Source organism: Bombina bombina, chromosome 3 (genome assembly GCF_027579735.1).
Source record: "Bombina bombina isolate aBomBom1 chromosome 3, aBomBom1.pri, whole genome shotgun sequence".
NCBI lineage: Eukaryota > Metazoa > Chordata > Amphibia > Anura > Bombinatoridae > Bombina > Bombina bombina.
In genome coordinates this window covers 135,051,264-135,069,809 of record NC_069501.1, presented here as the reverse complement: position 1 = coordinate 135,069,809, position 18,546 = coordinate 135,051,264, and the positions used below count along the sequence as shown (strand labels likewise).

Sequence of the window (18,546 nt, the reverse complement as noted above, 5' to 3'; positions counted from 1 at the left end):
TCAAAAGCAGGGGCCCTTAGGCCCTTAGGCAACCCCAATGCATTCTGGTTAACTAATGTAACCAATAGATAACAGACTTATGCTGAACTCTAGCTTTCACTGCATACCAGTGCTGAAGAATAGCAACTCTCCTTCAGATACCAGCGGTGTAAACTAGCTTCCAAAATGGCTGCACCAAATGTATTTAGTGCTTAACGTCCCTTTAAATGTAGCTCTGAAAAAATAGTTCACGATTTCTAGCTCATTGAACAGACTTCATTTTTCATTTGAATTTCAACCACGTCCTCTTTTCCCCTAGAAGGGAAACTGTGGTTTTGCCCATATTATATGTCAGTATTTCTGATCATTTGTTAATTCACTGAGAAACCAATTTGCAAAACTCAATATTAAAAGCCTTGAACAGAAATGAGAAAAAAAATATAAATTATATGAATGTCACAAAAATGAACACAAAGTAATCAAATGCTATATATATATATATATATATATATATATATACACATACACACTATTATATATATATATATATATATACACACACACACACACACACACACATACACACACCAAAAGATGTAAGCAAATAGAGCAAGAGAAATAAAAGAAAGTTGATGTACAGTGCAGATTCAACATGAAATAGTGAAATAGTAAAGCAATAATTGCATCGAACAGACTCTCGGTGGCATACAATGGAGATTTGTCAAGGTGACCTTCTAGCCATGGCAGTTGCAAGCTATTGCATTTTAAGAAAACATGAATTACTGCAATGAAGGGCTGGTGGTGAAACAAATATATCAAACAGCACTGTCCAATCTAAAGCTTTGGAGTTAGAGACTAAAAAGACAATAAATTCAAAATCAAACTTTTATGATTCAGACAGAGATTACAAATATAAAAAAAAAAAAAAAAAAAAAAAAAACACTTTTTTACTTCTATGGTCAAAATGTACACAATATGTTTATAGGCACAAACTCAGATGAACCATATGAAACCCAACATTTTTCTTTAATGATTAAGACACAATTTTAAACAACTTTCCAATTTACTGCTATCAAAATTAGCTTCATTCTCTTAGTATCCTTCATTGAGAGAGCAGCAATGCCCTACTGAGAGCTCATTAAATACACTAAGTAAACAAACAACAAGCAGCAAATACGTGCAGCACCAATCAGCAGCAGGAGCTCTTTACGTAACAAAGGTCCACATTTTTGTTGAAATAGAAATCATAGTTTAAAGGAACAGTCTACAGTAAAACACCTTTACTACCCATCCCCCAGCTTTGCACAACAAACATTGTTATATTAATAAACTTTATAACATTTAAACCTCTAAATGTCTGCCTGTTTCTAAGCCACTACAGACAGCCTCTTATTACATGCTTTTTTTTAAATTTGCTTTTCACAACAGGAGACTGCTAGTTCACGTGGGCCATAAAGATTACATTGTGTTCATGCCCGTGGAGTTATTTGATAGTAAGCACAACACAGCACTAATTGGCTAAAATGCAAGTCAATAGATAATTTTTAAAAAAAAAAAAAAAAAAAAAAGTAATGTGATCAGGGGGCTGTCAGAAGATGCTTAGATACAAGGTAATCACAGAGGTAAAAAGTATATTGATATAACCATGTTGGCTGTGCAAAATTGGGGAATGGGTAATAAAGGGATTATCTATCTTTTAAAACAATAACAATTCTATTGTAGACTGTACCTTTAAGTATTATTAATACACAGAGCTGAAACCAGGAATTTCTCTGCTCATCACTGTTGAGAGAATATTTGATTTTGTGTTTTTTATATACACCCAGAGGCAGAACTTTTCTTTACTTTCTGCGATGAGATTTTTTTAGCGAAAAATTTTCTGCAGGTCATTTTTAAATAAAATACAATTTTAAATTAGACAGTTACACTAAGGCACCAGTTCAATTCCAATTTGTTGGTTAACTGAAGAATAAAGCAATTTTGAATGATTTATATATATAGTGCAGTAGTTGAAAATTGTGCTGCAAATTAGCTGCATACAACAAAATAAATTTTAATAAATCTGTTTCCTTTTCTCTTGGTCTAACATAGAAATGTAGTAATAAAAAGATGCAGTGCTCTTACATTTAGAATAAACAGACTGGGAAATATCTGAGAGCCAGTCAACAAGCAATGTGCTGCTGCTTTGCAGCGCTACTGCATATTTGACTGCTCACTTCAAAGAGCACTTTGCCCTGGATGCACTGTGTTAAGGAAAATTGACACAGTGCAGCCAGAGCACAGCTCTGTTTGAAGAGAACTGTCTAATGTGGAGCAGCACTACAAAGTTAAAGCGCTAACAGTTCCTGCATGTGTCCTGTTTTTTCTGCAGACATGCTGCATTTTCTGCAATGACATCTCACATCACTGTATGTTCTGCCTTGGGGTATATACATACACTTTTTAATGATAAATGTAATCATTTGGCTACTAAGAAATTGTTTCCTGTGATTCCCTGCACTACATGCCTAGTGGGCAGCACTCCCAAGTCATCAATAGGAGTGCCGGTGATGTCGCCAAAAATGTGTGGTGATGTCACAAAGAAGCGTAGTCAATAAATTGGTAAGAATTGGGGAGTTAATTAAAATCCTTCAATCTCAGCTCCCTTACCAGCTACAGATGAGCAAGACCTCTCATTTGAAAGAGAATTGCCTGCTCTTTCAAAAGGTAGAGGTCTTGAAAAGTACCAAGACCTCTGCAAAATAAAATAGGTAATACACAAGGTTTTACTACTAATGATAGCTTTAGGCATATATAATTAAAAAAAAAAAAAAAAAATTTTTTTAGAGCCACAATAAAGTTTGTTTGCTAGTAGACAAGACCCATTTTAAAAAAAAAATAAAATATGTTCATCTTGTCTATATAGCCAGGTGACCACTGTGGTCACAGCGATCAAATGGCAAAAAAGTGCTTTTATTTCTAATCTGGCACAAGGGGCCACTCTAGTTTTTATTACAACCCCCAAAATATATATTTTAACATTTTTGTTAAAGCCTTTTAATATGCGATGGAATTTACATATAATTGTATATTCTGAATCTGCAGGTCCTACTGAATATATATTTTATATATATATATATATATATATATATATATACACATATTGTGAGGATCACTCAATGAACCCTTAATATCCCTTCTCAATGCTAGCAAACACAACAGTATAAGCTATACGAGCTGCAAAAGGCTTTGCAGGTTTAGGACATTTCAGTATGGACCCTAAAATATGATAAACAAAAGAAAAATAGTAAATGCCTTAAATGAAATTTGAACCAGTGACCCTCACCAATAGTCTCTAGCTTCATAATGAAATAATATACCAAGTCATTGCACCTAAACATATGATATACTAAGCGTCTATGTTCACAAACAATGTATATATTCAAATTATCTTCTCTAGTCACTTGTATACAACCTCCAATATTAGACATTTTCAAACCCCTACATCCTCTATTAAAGCAAGAGTAAGCGTAGACTCTCCATAGTTTTAACAAGATTTAAAGGACCAGTAAACACAATATATTTGCATAATCAACAAGTGCAAGATAACAAGACAATGCAATAGCACTTAGTCTAAAGTTTAAATGAGTAATAGATTACCCCCTGTTCCATGTGACAGCCACCAGCCAATCGCAAATGCATACACGTACCATGTGACAGCTAATCACAAATGCATACATGTTTATTCTGTAAATTTTTGCACATGCTCAGTAGGAGCTGGTGACTCAAAAAGTTTAAATATAAAAAGACTGTACACATGTTATTAATGGAAGTGAATTGGAAAGTTGTTTGAAATTGCATGCTCTATCTGAATAATGAAAGTTTCATTTTGACTTGTGTCAGCATCCCTAGCCCCAATTACCTTCACTCCCCATGAAGCAAGCACATAAAACTCAAATTTGTATTAGCCAAGAATATTTTTAACCTCTGCTATTTTTTACTGACCTTTAGTAATTGTTGGGAAAAAAAAGTTGCCTACCCAGAACGCCTGTAGGGCTGTGCTTATAAATGGGAGGAAAAGGATTTAAATTACATGCCAACAATTGTATGCATCATTATTATGACAACTGACTACTGTAAATAAAGCCTACAGTGCTAATAAATAAAGCTTACTGGAAGAGACAGATCATTATTAGCTTTCTTAAGCATCTGTGGTTGGATTGAGCACCCATCACTAATTTAAGAAACAAGTTCTTGAAAGGTACTTCTGCTCAAAGTCTGAAGCAATATATCATTATAATTATTGCTTCAGGCTTAATGAAAAGGGAGACAACACATTGTGAATAAAACAGCCGTATACATTTGACTGCTAGTGCAATTAAAATTTGTGCCACTTGACATCACAATTATAATTTGCATTTAATAACAAATTCAACACAGCTACTCCAAACATAACTGTACACTGCTGTCAGTAGCAGCACTAAAGGGGGTTGGGGGGCCATAGGGACCAAAATTATTTTTTATAAGACAGGAGGAGGAGTCCACATCCAGTGGTTTGTAAAGATCTAAAAAATGGTTTCCGCACAGGTGTGTGAAGTGGCTCAGCTTTGTTATGTTGTTTTTATCTGTTCCTCAGAGAGTCCAGACTGCAGAAAAAGTGAGCAAGGATTAATATGATATTTTTTTCACCCCAGTTCAGGCTGTTTGTGGGTTCAATGCACAGGTGCAGATTCCCATACAAAAAGATGACTACAGTTAGACTGCACCACAAAAAGTTGAAAAAGAAGGGGGATCACTGAATGGGTAAATAAAAAAAAAACATGGCAACTAACCACCAAGTATATAGCATTTTATTACAGATTAAGGAATGAAAGAAAGAAAAATAATATTATATGCATTTATACCATAGATATATTGCTTTATTACCACTCATCAATAACCATTTATAAACTATCGAAGGGACATGAAACCCAAATTTTTTATTTCATGATTTAGGCAGAGCATACAATTTTAAACATCTTTCAAATTTACTTCTATTGTTTAATTTGCTTCCTTCTATTGTTATCCTTTGCTGAAAGGTTTATCTAGGTAAGCTCAGGAGCGGCAAAGAACCTAGATTCTAGCTGCTGATTGGCGGCTGCATATATATACCGATTGTCATTGTCTCACCCATGTGTTGTTAGAAACTAGTAGTGCTTTGCTGCTCCTTCAACAAATAATACCAAGAGAATGAAACAAATTTGATAATAGAAGACAATTTGAAAGTTGTTTAAAATTGTATGTTCTCTCTAAATCATGAAATAATTTTTTGGGGTTTCATGTCCCTTTAAAATGTCAGAAACTGAAGAACAATGTGTTTATAAGCCATGTTAATGAAAAAAAAAGAAAAAAGGAAAAAAAAGTTAAAAACTAACCCACTATTTAAAAGGAGCAGAATTATCAAGCTCTGAATGGAGCCTGATGCCCCTGTTTCCGCGCAAGCCTTCAGGCTCGCCGGAAACAGCAGTTATGAAGCAGCGGTCTAAAGAACACTGCTCCATAACTTGTCCGCCTGCTCTGAGGCAGCGGACATCAATCCGCCTGATCCTATACGATCGGGGCTGATTGACACCCCCTGCTAGTGGCCGATTGGCCGCAATTCTGCAGGGGGCAGCATTGCACAAGCAGTTCACAAGAACGATGTCGGCATTTATCGATGTGCGGCGGACATGATACGCTACACCGTATCATGTCCGCTCGCACTTTCATAAATCGGCCCCTATGTCTGAACTTCAAATGAGTAGTAGATTTTTTCTGACAAATTTCAAAGTTAAGTCTATTTCCACTCCTCCTGTATCATGCGACAGCCATCAGCCAATCACAAATGCATATACGTATATTCTATAAAAATTCTTGCACATGCTCAGTAGGAGCAGGTGACTCAAAAAGTGTAAATATAAACAGACTGTACATTTTGTTAATGGAAGCAAATTGGAAAGCTGTTCATAAATTGCATGTTGTATCTGAATCATAAAAGTTGACTTGAGTGTCCCTTTAACTCTAGAGTTGTGCGGACAAGACAAGGAGCATTTTATCTTTAAACAAACAAACAATCGTACATCCAAGTTTCAGGGGGAAAAATCATTTTGTGCTGGCTATCGCATTACACGATGTATCAGAATACAAGAAAGTGGGCACAGCAACATCATTATCTGCTGCAGAAGGACGGGCGGTAATGTCATTCACTCTAGCACGCATGAACATCTGTAGTACAGATACAGAGCTGCATGCACACTCTGCTGGCTGTCAACACCTCCTTGAATAGAGGCTAGAAGGTGATTAAGATATTTCTCTTTTGAATGATATGCAGTTTGACCTATCGCTTTCTAAGACTTAAACTATATGATAGAGCGCTACCATATTAAAAAGGGATGCAATAGTCTAAATTAAAGAGACAGTAAACACTAATATAAAGTGTTTGTTTGTGCATAGTAAAATAACATTGCAAAATACTTTCATTGGTGGTTTTCCAATTCTGAGGACTGCCTAGAAGTGCACACTGCAGACTTCACATGCTTATATCCCTGTCCCTAATTAGCCTCAGAAAAGGTTATCTGACAAAGTGCAAAGCAATGCAGTTTTTTTTTGCTAACACAATGACCTTGTCTTGGCTTCTCCAAATAAGAAAAAGGGATGGGTGGAGTTTGGTTATTGAAAAACAATTGCAGCAGACAAGGTGTTCATTTTTTTTCTTGGCTGATATATAAATCTATAGCAAATCAGTAGAAATAGCATGTCATTAAAAGGTGTTTAAAGGGACAGACTACTCCAGAATTTGTATTGTTGAATTAGATAGATAATCCCTTTATTACCCATTCCCCAGTTTTGCATAATGACAGTTATATTAATATACTTTTTGCCTCTGTAATTATCTTGTATCTAAGCCTCTGCAGACTGCCCCCTTATTTCAGCTATTTTGACAGACTTGTATTTTTGCCAACCAGTGCCCTCTCATAAGTAACTCCACAGGTGTAAGCACAATGTTATTTATATGGCACACATGAACTAATGCCATCAAGCTGTGAAAAAGTGTCAAATGCATTCAGATAAGAGGCAGCCTTCAAAGGCTTAGAAATTAGCATATGAGCCTACCTAGGTATAGCTTTCGACTATGAATAACAAGAGTACAAAGCAAATTTGATGATAAAAGTGAATAGGTAAAGTTTAGACTAGACTGTCCCTTATATGTCCATTTATATTCGTACAAATTTACAAAATAGTACAAGCTAAAGGGAGTCGCTAGATAAGGAAAACCCCAAATGCTCTTCAATATGAGACTGCTAAAGGCGCGTGTGCTACAGATGCTTCTAGCAACAATTAAAAAAAAGAAAAAAAATGCTAATTATAGGAAACTCAAAAAAAAAAAAAAAAACAGTCAGTGAATACCTGGCAGATAAGATACATGACTGCACTAGTCAGATTTTATTTTAACTAAAGGTTATCTAATTAAAAAGTCCTGACAATACGCTGCATAGCACTGAGTTATATGGCAAATAACAAAAGGATTTCAGTTTCACTAATAAGTGCATGATTGTCTGCTTCTTCCTAAATGGCAACATTATTAAAGTCACCAGAGTGCTCACAAAAGGAATCTGCTTTCAACATACAGTATAAGGTTTGCATTGCTTTACTGACACAATGCAACAGTGATAAGCAGAATTACCCAAGCATATAAGAGAAACTTGATATACCTGAGAATCTAAGCTCCTCTCAGTCCAATCACGCAATTCACATAATTTTACTACTGGTTTCTAACTTTTTACATTGTTGTCCTATGCAGGGGTTTATTTTGGCGTAGACAGCAGGATTTTAGAGGTTAGCAAACTTTAAAAAACAATTTGGTTGCATGATGCCTTGCAGCTCCCATGCTGTCCAAGATGAAAGAAATACTTTATAAATGGTCTAAAAGTGATTTACAGAAGAGAATAATCATGGTTGCAGGCTTGCCTGGCAGGATTAAGTGAACAATGAATTCCTCAGTATGTCTATGAGAAGCATATGTGGGTCAAATATGATAAAATAAATGGAGGTGGGAAATTTGGGGGCAACATATTTCTCAGTCCATAGGGTTGCACTCAACCTAAATACTTTCCTATTCCTATGAATAAATGTTTACCTAGGGCTCCATGTACTAAGCCGTCAATTCATCCGTCATTGTAGACGCGGATAAACTCGCCGTTACTCGCCGCGGGCGAAATGGTGTCCGCTGTCGCTATGTACTAATATTCCCCCAATAAATAGACAAGTCTAGCCCGCCGCGAGCAGTTGCGGATTGTTGATAAATTTGACGCCTCGCTCGCCGCGACTAAGCTGATGTACTTAACTTTCAGTTGAATTGTCTGGCCAATTATTAACACGTGACATGCAAGGTGTCACGAACATCATAGTAGTCACGGGAATAGAATTTTGCTCCTATAAAAGTTCAACTTATCTAAACAACTTTATTATTGTTCAAAATTTTTTGAAGAGTGATAACAGAGCGTTATTTTTGTAATATTTATTTACAATTTGGATATGGCTTCATCTGGATCTGATAATATATAAATATTAATATAAAAATAATTATAAAGATTGACAACTATACAATACAAATTTAAAATATAGATTACTCTTTAATTACAGTCGACAAATTGGGCGCAATTTATGTACATGGAAATGAGAGACAAATTAGACGCCAGTTATGCTGTAAGTACAATGCTGATATTACTGCCTTTTATATATGTCTAGACTGGCGTCTAGATTGACTTTCCTATTGTTTTGTACCTTGCCCGCCACCTAAAAGGTGGCGAGGCAAAAATAACGAGGTGGGAGCGGAAATTGTAGCGAGCGGACAAATAGATTTTTTAGTACATTCGTTTTTGGCGAGTTGGTGGTCAAATGTGTCCAATTACAGTGAAAAATGGAGCGGTAGCGAGGTTTGGCGGATAAGTACGCTCGCAATTTTAAAGATGCGAGTTTTAACATAATTGACGGCTTTGTACATATCAGTTTGCGAATTTTGACGCAAGATTTGTTGCGGGTAGCTCGCTGACTGCTTAGTACATGGAGCCCTCAAAGTCTAAAAAAAATATGCGTGGCTAACCAGTCAAAATGTTTGCTTGCTCATAAATTTTAGATAATCTTATTTAAAATAGATTTCGATTTCTTATTGAAGTAGCAGCTGTTTAAATTTAAACCAATATCAGTACTTGAGCATGTGTACTTCCTACTTAGGCAGGACGCGCTGTGATCTGAGATGTCATTGCAGAAAAAGCAGCATGCCTGCAGAAAGAACAGGGCACATGCAGAAATGGGTAGTACTCTGCGCCACATCAGGCTGCTCTCTTCAAACAGCTCTGGTTACACTGTGTATGTATTCCATGAAACAGTGAAGCCAGGGCAAAGAACTGTTTGAAGAGAACAATCAAACACAGAGCAGCACCGTACCGTTGTCTTCAAAGCTGTTTCTCCTGAATGTAAGATGTTCTTATTAGAAATTCTCCATTTTATTACTACATTTTCCCTTATAATTATGTGATGTTAGACCAAGAGCAAAGGAAACAAATTTATTCAAGAGACATTTTAAAAACTTAACAAAAATGTCATTTTTGTATCTTTGCAGCTAATTTACAATTCAATTTTCAGCTGCTGCAATATTATATATATATAAAAAATATATATCTTTAAAAATGTATTTATTCTCCAGTTAATCAACACATTGCCAATCAGCTGGCGTTTTAGTGTAACTGCCTCTTTTTACATTTTAATTTAATTTCACAATAAAAAAAAAAAAAAAAAAATCAATCTCATCACAGAAAGTGAAAAATGTTGTCTGCCTCTGATGCTCAATAAACCATAGCATGCACGATCAGGCAACAAGCACTCGCAGGAAGGGCCTATCAGCTAAAAAGTAGTAGGAAGTACAGAACTGACAATGCTGCATCAGTCTATATTCAAAACATTTTATGGAGAAAAAAAAATAATATTTAGATGCTACACTGTCCCTTTAAACTAAAAGTTTGCATAAAATATATTACATATATAGATTATTACGTTTTTATTCTCAACTGGTTTCTACTCCCCTTTAACAGTTTATCCATACAGCCACAAAAGGTGGGCATGCACAGAGCAGAACTGGGGTATAGAACAGCCGTGTGCGCTGAGGTAGAATTGCATGTGCACAAAACATTGTTCTCCCCAGGAACTTTTCAGCAAGCCCTCCACCCAGCTGATTTCATTGACCACCCGGCTACTATTTTAGCCAATATTATGCTAAATTTAGCTAAGAAAGAAAAAAAAATGTGTTTACGATTTAAATACATTTATGTTAAATTATGCAATTAATTTGTGCTTTGGATAGATAAAATATTACACTGCCCCCTCCCGGCTACTTCATAATGCCCACACAGCTGGAAAACTTTTCTGTGGAGAACTCTGCACAACAATATGAAGCTGTTTTGTTCTCAGAGCAACTGAATGGGACACATCTAACTGGAGAACCATAAGAAGATTTCTAACACTGGGTGTTATCTTAGTGAATAGAAGGCAACATGTTAAAGATCTAGTATTGCATTTCTTCTTCCTCAGCATAAATGGTGTACGTAGGAAATTTGACCCTATGGTGAATAAAAAAAAAAAAACTCTGGGTTACAAATAACCAGGAGACAAAGACTGTTTATGCGCAGAAGTTTTCAATAGTAAAGTTCAAAGCACTAATATAATGGGCTTAGTATACTTGAGTAGAAAAAGGAAAAAAGATCCAGGTTTTTTTGTTTACTATTTTATTATTTTGCTTAAACTTTAATCCCCAACCTGTTTGAAATAGCAGGTGATTATTTTAGAAGCATTGGGTCTTGGAGGTATGAGGAGTTTGAATACTAAGCCATCCATTGTCCTTCCTGCCACACAGGTTTCCGAGGTTTGGTGACATCATACGGATCACCTTAGAGATTCCAGAGCCCTAGATCACCAGGGATGCAGGAAAAAGTGCAGGGGCTCCGCAATGAGCTCTCAAAGCACCCCCAAGTTGATGTCCCATGGTTGTCATTTGTGCTAAATTCACTGTTCGGATGATGAACACCTATCGAATTCGCATATAAAGAGAGACAATTTCACAGTATGTTGTCCCTTTAATTGTTGATATACACAGAGTTATACACAGGATATTTTACCAGCTGGGAGGCGGCAGTATAATATTTTCTAATATTATAACATTCTGTGCTATGCAAAGCACAAATTAATTAAAAAGGATAACAAAATGTATTTAATGATAATTTGTGCAATAAACATTGAACATTTTTAATATACGCTAATTTGTTAATTTTATCTTAAAGAAACATGAAACCCAAAAATAATAATTCAGATACAGCATACAATTTAACAACTTTCCAATTTACTTTATATTTAATTTGCTTTGTTCTCTTGATATATTTTGTTGAAAAAAAAATAATTAAAAATTATGAAACAAAGAGGTATAGGTAAATATAGATAATATATATACAGAAATATGTATTTACAATAAAAAGGACATTATCCTGTAAAGGAAGAACATTGGAATGTGAAATAATAATTCATGCTGGGTTCAGCCCCCCTCCTTTTTTATTCTGTATTTTATCATTGTCACTTTGCTGCTCCTACACTACATATTTATGCATAACTTACCTCACCAACTTGGGAGCTAACTGGATCTGGAACGCTCCCGGATTAAAAGTCTTTGGCAAGATTAGCACGCTTCTGATTGGCTGTACTTTCAGATCTCCTTAGGAGAAAAATGCTGGTGCGAAGAGTTAGCTCTCACATTTGAGGGGTAAGTTATGCATAAAAACATACCATAGGACAGGGCTCAACAAACTCAGGGGCCTGGCTCCTAATGTTTTTGGTTATCCTTCATATATCTATATACAAATACCACTGTCTGGCTCCTAAAACAGATTTGTCGACCCCTGGCATAGGAGCAGTAAAGTGACAATTATTAGACTATATGGATCTCTAATGATTAAGGTGAGCTTGCCCAGTTAGTATTTTTTGGGGGTATGACTGCATTTTATGTGTATAACTAATTTGAATCTTTAGTAAAGCCAACAGCTGCAGCATTCAAAAGGTGCCGCCCTGTTGAAAACTAGGTGTTCTCCTTGATTCCAGTCACATGCTACATAGATAGCCCTCTATATAGCACATAGGCAAGATGGGAGTAGCTGCCTGCACTGCTGGTGCACTGTGGAAGAGTATAATGGTGTTGCCTAGCAACACTATGAGCAGTGGTGTGCATGCTCGCTGGCACCTTTAATCAAGAGATAGGGAGAGAATAAGCAACATATGTCATGCATGCACCCTTCATCTTCCAGCCTCTCTTATGGGACACTGGCCAGAAATTATGGAGTAACAAAACAATTGGGGGGAATGCAAAAAAAAATATATTTTACAGTGTTATTTATTGATCCCTTTACTTTATTGTACTTTTTTGTAAAAATACTTAACACACAATTTAAGGTCCCTTTAATTATTAAATGTATAAATAAAAATAAAATTGTGTGTGTGTGTGTGTGTGTTAATTCAAGAGTGTAAGTTCTTAGTCAATGTTGCACCCCTAATCAAGAGCTTGTTCTAATAAACAAAAAAAAAAAAAAAAAAAACTTTGTATGACGACAATGTTTTTGTAGCTGTGTTTGCATTTGGCATATTAGAGAAAGGAGAGTCATTTAAAGACACACTGACGTGAAAAATATTACAAATATCTTCATTGCTAGAGCATGTCATTTTTTTCCACTACACTGTCTTAATATTTAAACTCATTAAACCAGAAATGTAGCAATTTTTTTTTTTGCCTTTTACAACCTTTTTTGTCCCCTAGGGATGCTGACAAGTAAAATTGTTTAATTCTGGAGATATTTTGGAGCAACATCATAAGTCAGTCAGTTAAACCATGTTTATCAATGTTAACATTGTTAAAATCTGCATTGGGAAAATACAATCAGACACATTTAAATTCTGCAGTAATTACAAAAACATTAAACACCTCTTGCATTTGTTTAAAATTGTGCTTGGTCCACTCACCCTAGAGAAGGCAGAAAACAATTTCTGGAACAAGCAAATCAAATAGCAATGAGTAGCATTTTGAAAACCTAGATTACAAATTTTGCTTTTTGCCTTCTCTAGGGAGCGTTGGATAAAATATAATTCTTCTACAAGAGATGCTTAAAGGGACAGTCTAGTCAAAATTAAACATTCAGATAGGGCATGAAAATGTAAGCAACTTTCCAATTTACTTTTATCATTAAATTTGCTTTGTTCCCTTGGTGGTATTTTTGAAAAGCTAAACCTAGGTAGGTTCAAACTGATTTCTGAACCGTTGAAAACCGCCTTTTAGCTCAGAGCATTTTGAAACTTTTTCACAGTTAGACAGTACTAGTTCATGTGTGTCATATTAGATAACATTATGCTCACTCCTGTATAGTTATTTAGGAGTCTGCACTGATTGGCTAAACTGAATGTCTGTCAAAAGCACTGAGATAAGGGGCAGTCTGTTGAGGCTTAGATTCAAGGTAATCACAGAGGTAACATTAATATAACTGTTGGTTATGCAAAACTGGGGAATGGGCAATAAAGGGATTATCCATCTTTTTAAACAATAAAAATAATGGTGTAGACTGTCCCTTTAATTTCTCTTTTTTCAGACAATATCAGAGAACTTTAATAAACCACAACAATGAAAACAAATGTATACCCTATAAACACATCATACAAGCAATGAAATGCTTTTATCATAAGGCATCAGGCACGTCATATGTAAAACGTAAAAGAAGAAAAAAAAAACTAAAGTCCTTAACATCTACTCACACAACAATGTGAAATAACTTATATTTTTAAACAAATGCTGTAAATCAGACATGGCCAACTGGTGACCCAAGGGCCACATTAAGTCCCCATGAAAAGGTGGAGCTAAGAATGTGCGCCATAATTTTTGTGGCCCTAGGAAAATGTAGAAATAAAAATGTTTTCTTATGGAGACACTTGGTGGGTGGGCCCTCTAGAGGAGAGAATAGCAGGTAGATGATAACCTCAACATTACCTAAATCTGGCCCTGTGCCACTGGATATTTTTTAGGAAATATTATTTGTGTGTTTAATATCAATACATTTATATGGGGCCCCATGTGATAGGACGTTGGCCTTCTCTGCAGTAAATGATTGCTATCTAGGGTTTTTCTCCATCAAACTAATTCCTAGGAATACGTAATTAACACACTTATAGTAAACGCATATAGTCACAAATCTTATTTAATTTCAGTTCTTCTATAATCTTGTGTTTAATAAAAAGATGATGATATTGGGTGTCTTTAAAATGAAAAAAAAAAAAAAAGGTGTATACGAAGAAAATAAAATGATAAATATACATAGTACATTATTAGCAAAGCAAAAAATATTCTTATGTTGTGGTTTAATTTCCTTAATAGTTAATTAACCATAAATCAAACCAATCTCTGTCTTAGCCTGTAAAACTCAATATCTTAAACAAACCTCTGCTGGAAAAGAAAGCCTTTTTTAATTGGAAGCCAAGTTATAGCATTAACTATTTGAGTTTAGTAACTTAAATATAATGATGGTAATTTGATTATTTCTTAATAAGAAAACGATATTTCTATTTTATCACCTGTAAATGTACAGAGGTTTAAATTACATGCCTGTAAAATTAAATTAACCCTTTTTAACTACCCAAGAAGACTGCTGCTTTGTAGTACAATGCAGCCAGCCATCTATGGCAGCCAAAGGGTTAAAAAAATTAACACAGTCTCAGCCTTTTTAATTGCATAAAATATTAGTGGGTTTAGCATTTGATGGACTCTTAACCCCACTGGATGTTTCCCAGGCAGAATAATGTCTGTAACTGGATGCTTTTGAAGGGTATGGATGAATGAACAGAGATTCTATACACCTAGTGCTGGAAGGAATTCTCAGCCTACAATTTCCCATACAGCTTTTCTTTGCAGCACTGCAGAGACGCCATCTTCTCTCAGTGCTTTTTTCACTCATATCCTTTTTTATATAATCCCTCAATAAAAAAAAAATACCCTAAGGAAAAGCCAGCAGCAAGTCCAGACACCCCTGCAGGCAGGTAAATAGGAAGAACCTTTATCAATGGTGCACAGGTTGAAGAAAAACAAAACAAAACTGGAGAAATCGTTCCTGTATCCAAACCTATTTACCTAGTATTCCCAACCCACACAGACAGAAATCACCTGATCAAGCAACACAATAGGGAATGAGACCAGATGAAATCTTACAGACTTGATCAGCAAGGGAGAGGGATTTAACATGACAGTGTTAGCAATGGAGCCTTAATATTATGTAAAGCCAACACTTGATTTGGTACAATTTATGTACAAAAAAAACCCAATTATTATATTATAAGTTGAATGGTTTGTTATGTTAGATAAAAAGTACTGATGCAGACAAGTGAATAAGCAACGATAACACTACTCTGCATACATTTTCACAACAGGATCAGGGTGTGACAAAGGGTATAAAATAGGTGAATGTTATTTCCAACAAAAAAAAATGTCATACACATAGCTTGTAGAAAGGTGTGGTTTTTATTCCAATAACTATTGTAGCGCTGCTCATAGCACACAGTTAATGGCAGAAATATACATTACATATTTTCAAGCTTTGTTTTGTTATATTATCTCTGAGGTTAAGTAGGGTGTTTACAAAATGTATAGTCAGTCAGTGATGAAAGGCAAACAGATGTATAGTGTTTGTGGACATGGTAGGACAAATTCAAATGTATCAATGGAAATTGAATTGAGACTTTGAATAAGTGTACACAATATGACAGTCTGATACTGGTTTGTTTAGATCTGATCTTATTAGATCCAAGATAGGATCATATGGATAATCTTCTACATGATGATCCATAACTGTACCTTTCACCTACCTACATGATATATAACAGTATCTGCTACCTCCCTTTATGATGAGCCAGATGAGTCTCTACCATTGCCCAAGAGAAACATCGATATCTGCCTTCTTGATCCCTAGATATCTACCTCTCACCTCTATATATGATGCTTTTTATAACAGTACCTATCAACTCTCCTATATTTTTAACCAGAGTAGGACCTAGCACCTTCATATATGATTTTCCATATCAATGTGTTCAACCACTATACATGATAACCCAGAATATGCATCATGCACCTGCCTAAATGATAATGCATATCAGCAACTACCAACTCCCTACATAATGATCTAGATATGCAAGTTCCACCTCCCTATTAAGATGAACCAGAAAAGAACCTACCACCTCCTTATATGATGGTCTGAATATCTATATTTCAGCTCCCCATAGTATACAGAGAATGATCTACCCCATTTTTATATCATGATCCAGATTGGCATCTGCCACCTCCCTAAATAATGACCCCAACCTATCACCCCTAAATAATGATCACAGTATAACATCTTGCTTCAAAACTATTCATATCAACACCGTCTATCACTTGTCTACATTAGGGTCCAGAACAGTACCTGCCATCTATGTATATGATTATCCATATCAGTACCTATTACTTTCCGAGATAATGATTCAGATATTTACATCCCACCAACCTATAGAAAGATCCACATCAGTGCCAACCACCTACCATCTAGCTTGCTCCATGCCATAGCATTAAATTACATGTAGATGCACATATGTCCACGCAATAAAAAAACTGACATCATAAAACAGTCTTAATTGACAAGCTAACCCTGTGCTAAAGGTGACAGGGATGAGAGATCACATAGGTCCCCTGTGCTGTGGTTTCTCTGCATTACACATAGGCATGAGGGTGCATTTCTAAGATGACCACACAAAGGAAGTCAATGTGTGACCTGGCACTACATCAAAGCCACAGGCTAGGCTCAGGCGACACACTATGTATAACAGGCAGCCACACCACACACAAACCCGGCTCCCCTCCTCCCAGCGCGTTACCTCTACAGCCTGGGTTCCAATGGCCAGGAGCAGCAGCGTTATATGGGGCAGCATCGCTGCGGCTGTGACAAGGACTGCGTGTTATATCCGCGGTATAGGAATAGTATAGGGAGGTCTCTTGCGCTTTACACGGATTTCCTCCGGGCTGGTGGTCGGGACTCAGCTGCACAAGGGAAACGAGTCACAGCAGCACACCGCCTGCATACACTCACATCCCAGCCAGGGCTGCGTCAGCTGATCCTGCCCACCCGTGTCCGTGACAGACCCCTAGCGGGCAAACCGAGAATAGCAAGCTCCTGCTCAAGCTGGCATTCTGTGTGAAGTTACTGTATCCTACTGTCTGCTGCCTCTCCCCGACTTTCATTTGTCTGTGTAAGGTGGAATCGTTATTTGCAGCTCCGTGCATTTTAAAATAGTATTTCTGACTCCCCTCCGATTGTTTAAAACGAAGAAATATCGTATGGTTCATTTAATAAGTTGTTAGGTAAATATTGATCATCAATACGCAGTTTATATATATTTATATAGTTAATTTATAACAGTTTTGCTTTTTTGCTAATTTTCTGGGGACTGAATAATCCACCTTAAACGAACAAAGATGAGCGGCTGTGAGACGGGAGGGGGCAGGGTTCTGAATACATGTTCCTAAAACAGAGATTTAATGGGAAAGTATAATGAGTCATTTGATCAATCATCACAACTGCAACTGTAGCTTGGGATTTTAATGATTAATCAAATGTTTCTGTAGCAGATCCTTTTATTATGAAACATCATTCAGTACCAATTCACAATGCTGTCGTTCTCATTGCCTCGTTCCCTTTTGTTCGTTTAAGGCGGATTAGCGCTGTTGTGGCTCAGTTAATGGAAACATATGCGGCAAGAAAAGAAAGCATATTGGTCATAGTGGTCTTATTGTAAGAAACACATCACATTATTTACCTGAATCTAATATTACTTTTTGTATGCCACTCTTGTATCTTCCAAACCCAAATAAAGCTATTAGTGCATAAAATCCCACTTTACAGCCCCCCTCTCTTTAAATCAAAGGCAGACAATGTCACCAATGCTAAATTGTAGGATAAAAAAGAAAAGAAATTTAAATATTTAATGGGGCAGTAAAGTGAAAATTAAACTTACCTGGATTGGATAGAGCATGGCATTTTAAACAACTTTACATTTCAATTTTGCTTATTTCTCTTGTTATTCTTGGTTAAAGAGTAATACTAGCTGAGCTCAGAAGTGAGCATTCTACGGCATTAATGTTTGCAATTATGTATAACATTGCTATAAACATTTTTGCAAACACTACCTCCCTACCCAGGTTTACTCTTCAACAAAGGATAGCAAAAGAACAAACCACATTTGTTAATATAAGTCAACTGGGAAGTTTTTTTAAAATTGCATGCTCTCTCTGATTCACAAATGTTGACTTTACTTTTACTGTGTCTCCTGCCATTAGAAATTCCAGGTGTTCAGTCCAGTATTTCAGCAGGATGATCTATATTCAAAAATATTGGCAGCTTTAATGCCCATTTTTAAGGCCCTTGAGTGGCAGCTAAATTTAAAAGCCCATTATGCTTCTATGCATTACAATTA

General features: G+C 36.0%; 1 protein-coding gene across 4 annotated transcripts in view; it reads right to left on the bottom strand.

Moving 5' to 3' along the window:
* APP (amyloid beta precursor protein) overlaps positions 1–17,181 on the bottom strand; it is a 542,079-nt gene extending 524,898 nt beyond the window's left edge. For 2 of the 4 annotated variants that reach the window (XM_053706000.1, XM_053706001.1), the window contains exon 1: positions 16,951–17,180. In XM_053706000.1, coding sequence (XP_053561975.1) covers positions 16,951–17,004 — 54 coding nt within the window. In that variant the 5' untranslated portion in view covers positions 17,005–17,180. Of the gene's footprint in view, positions 1–16,950 lie in introns of all 4 variants that reach the window. The other 2 variants (XM_053706002.1, XM_053705999.1) reach the window with 2 other exon arrangements.
* Positions 17,182–18,546: the final 1,365 nt, after the last annotated feature.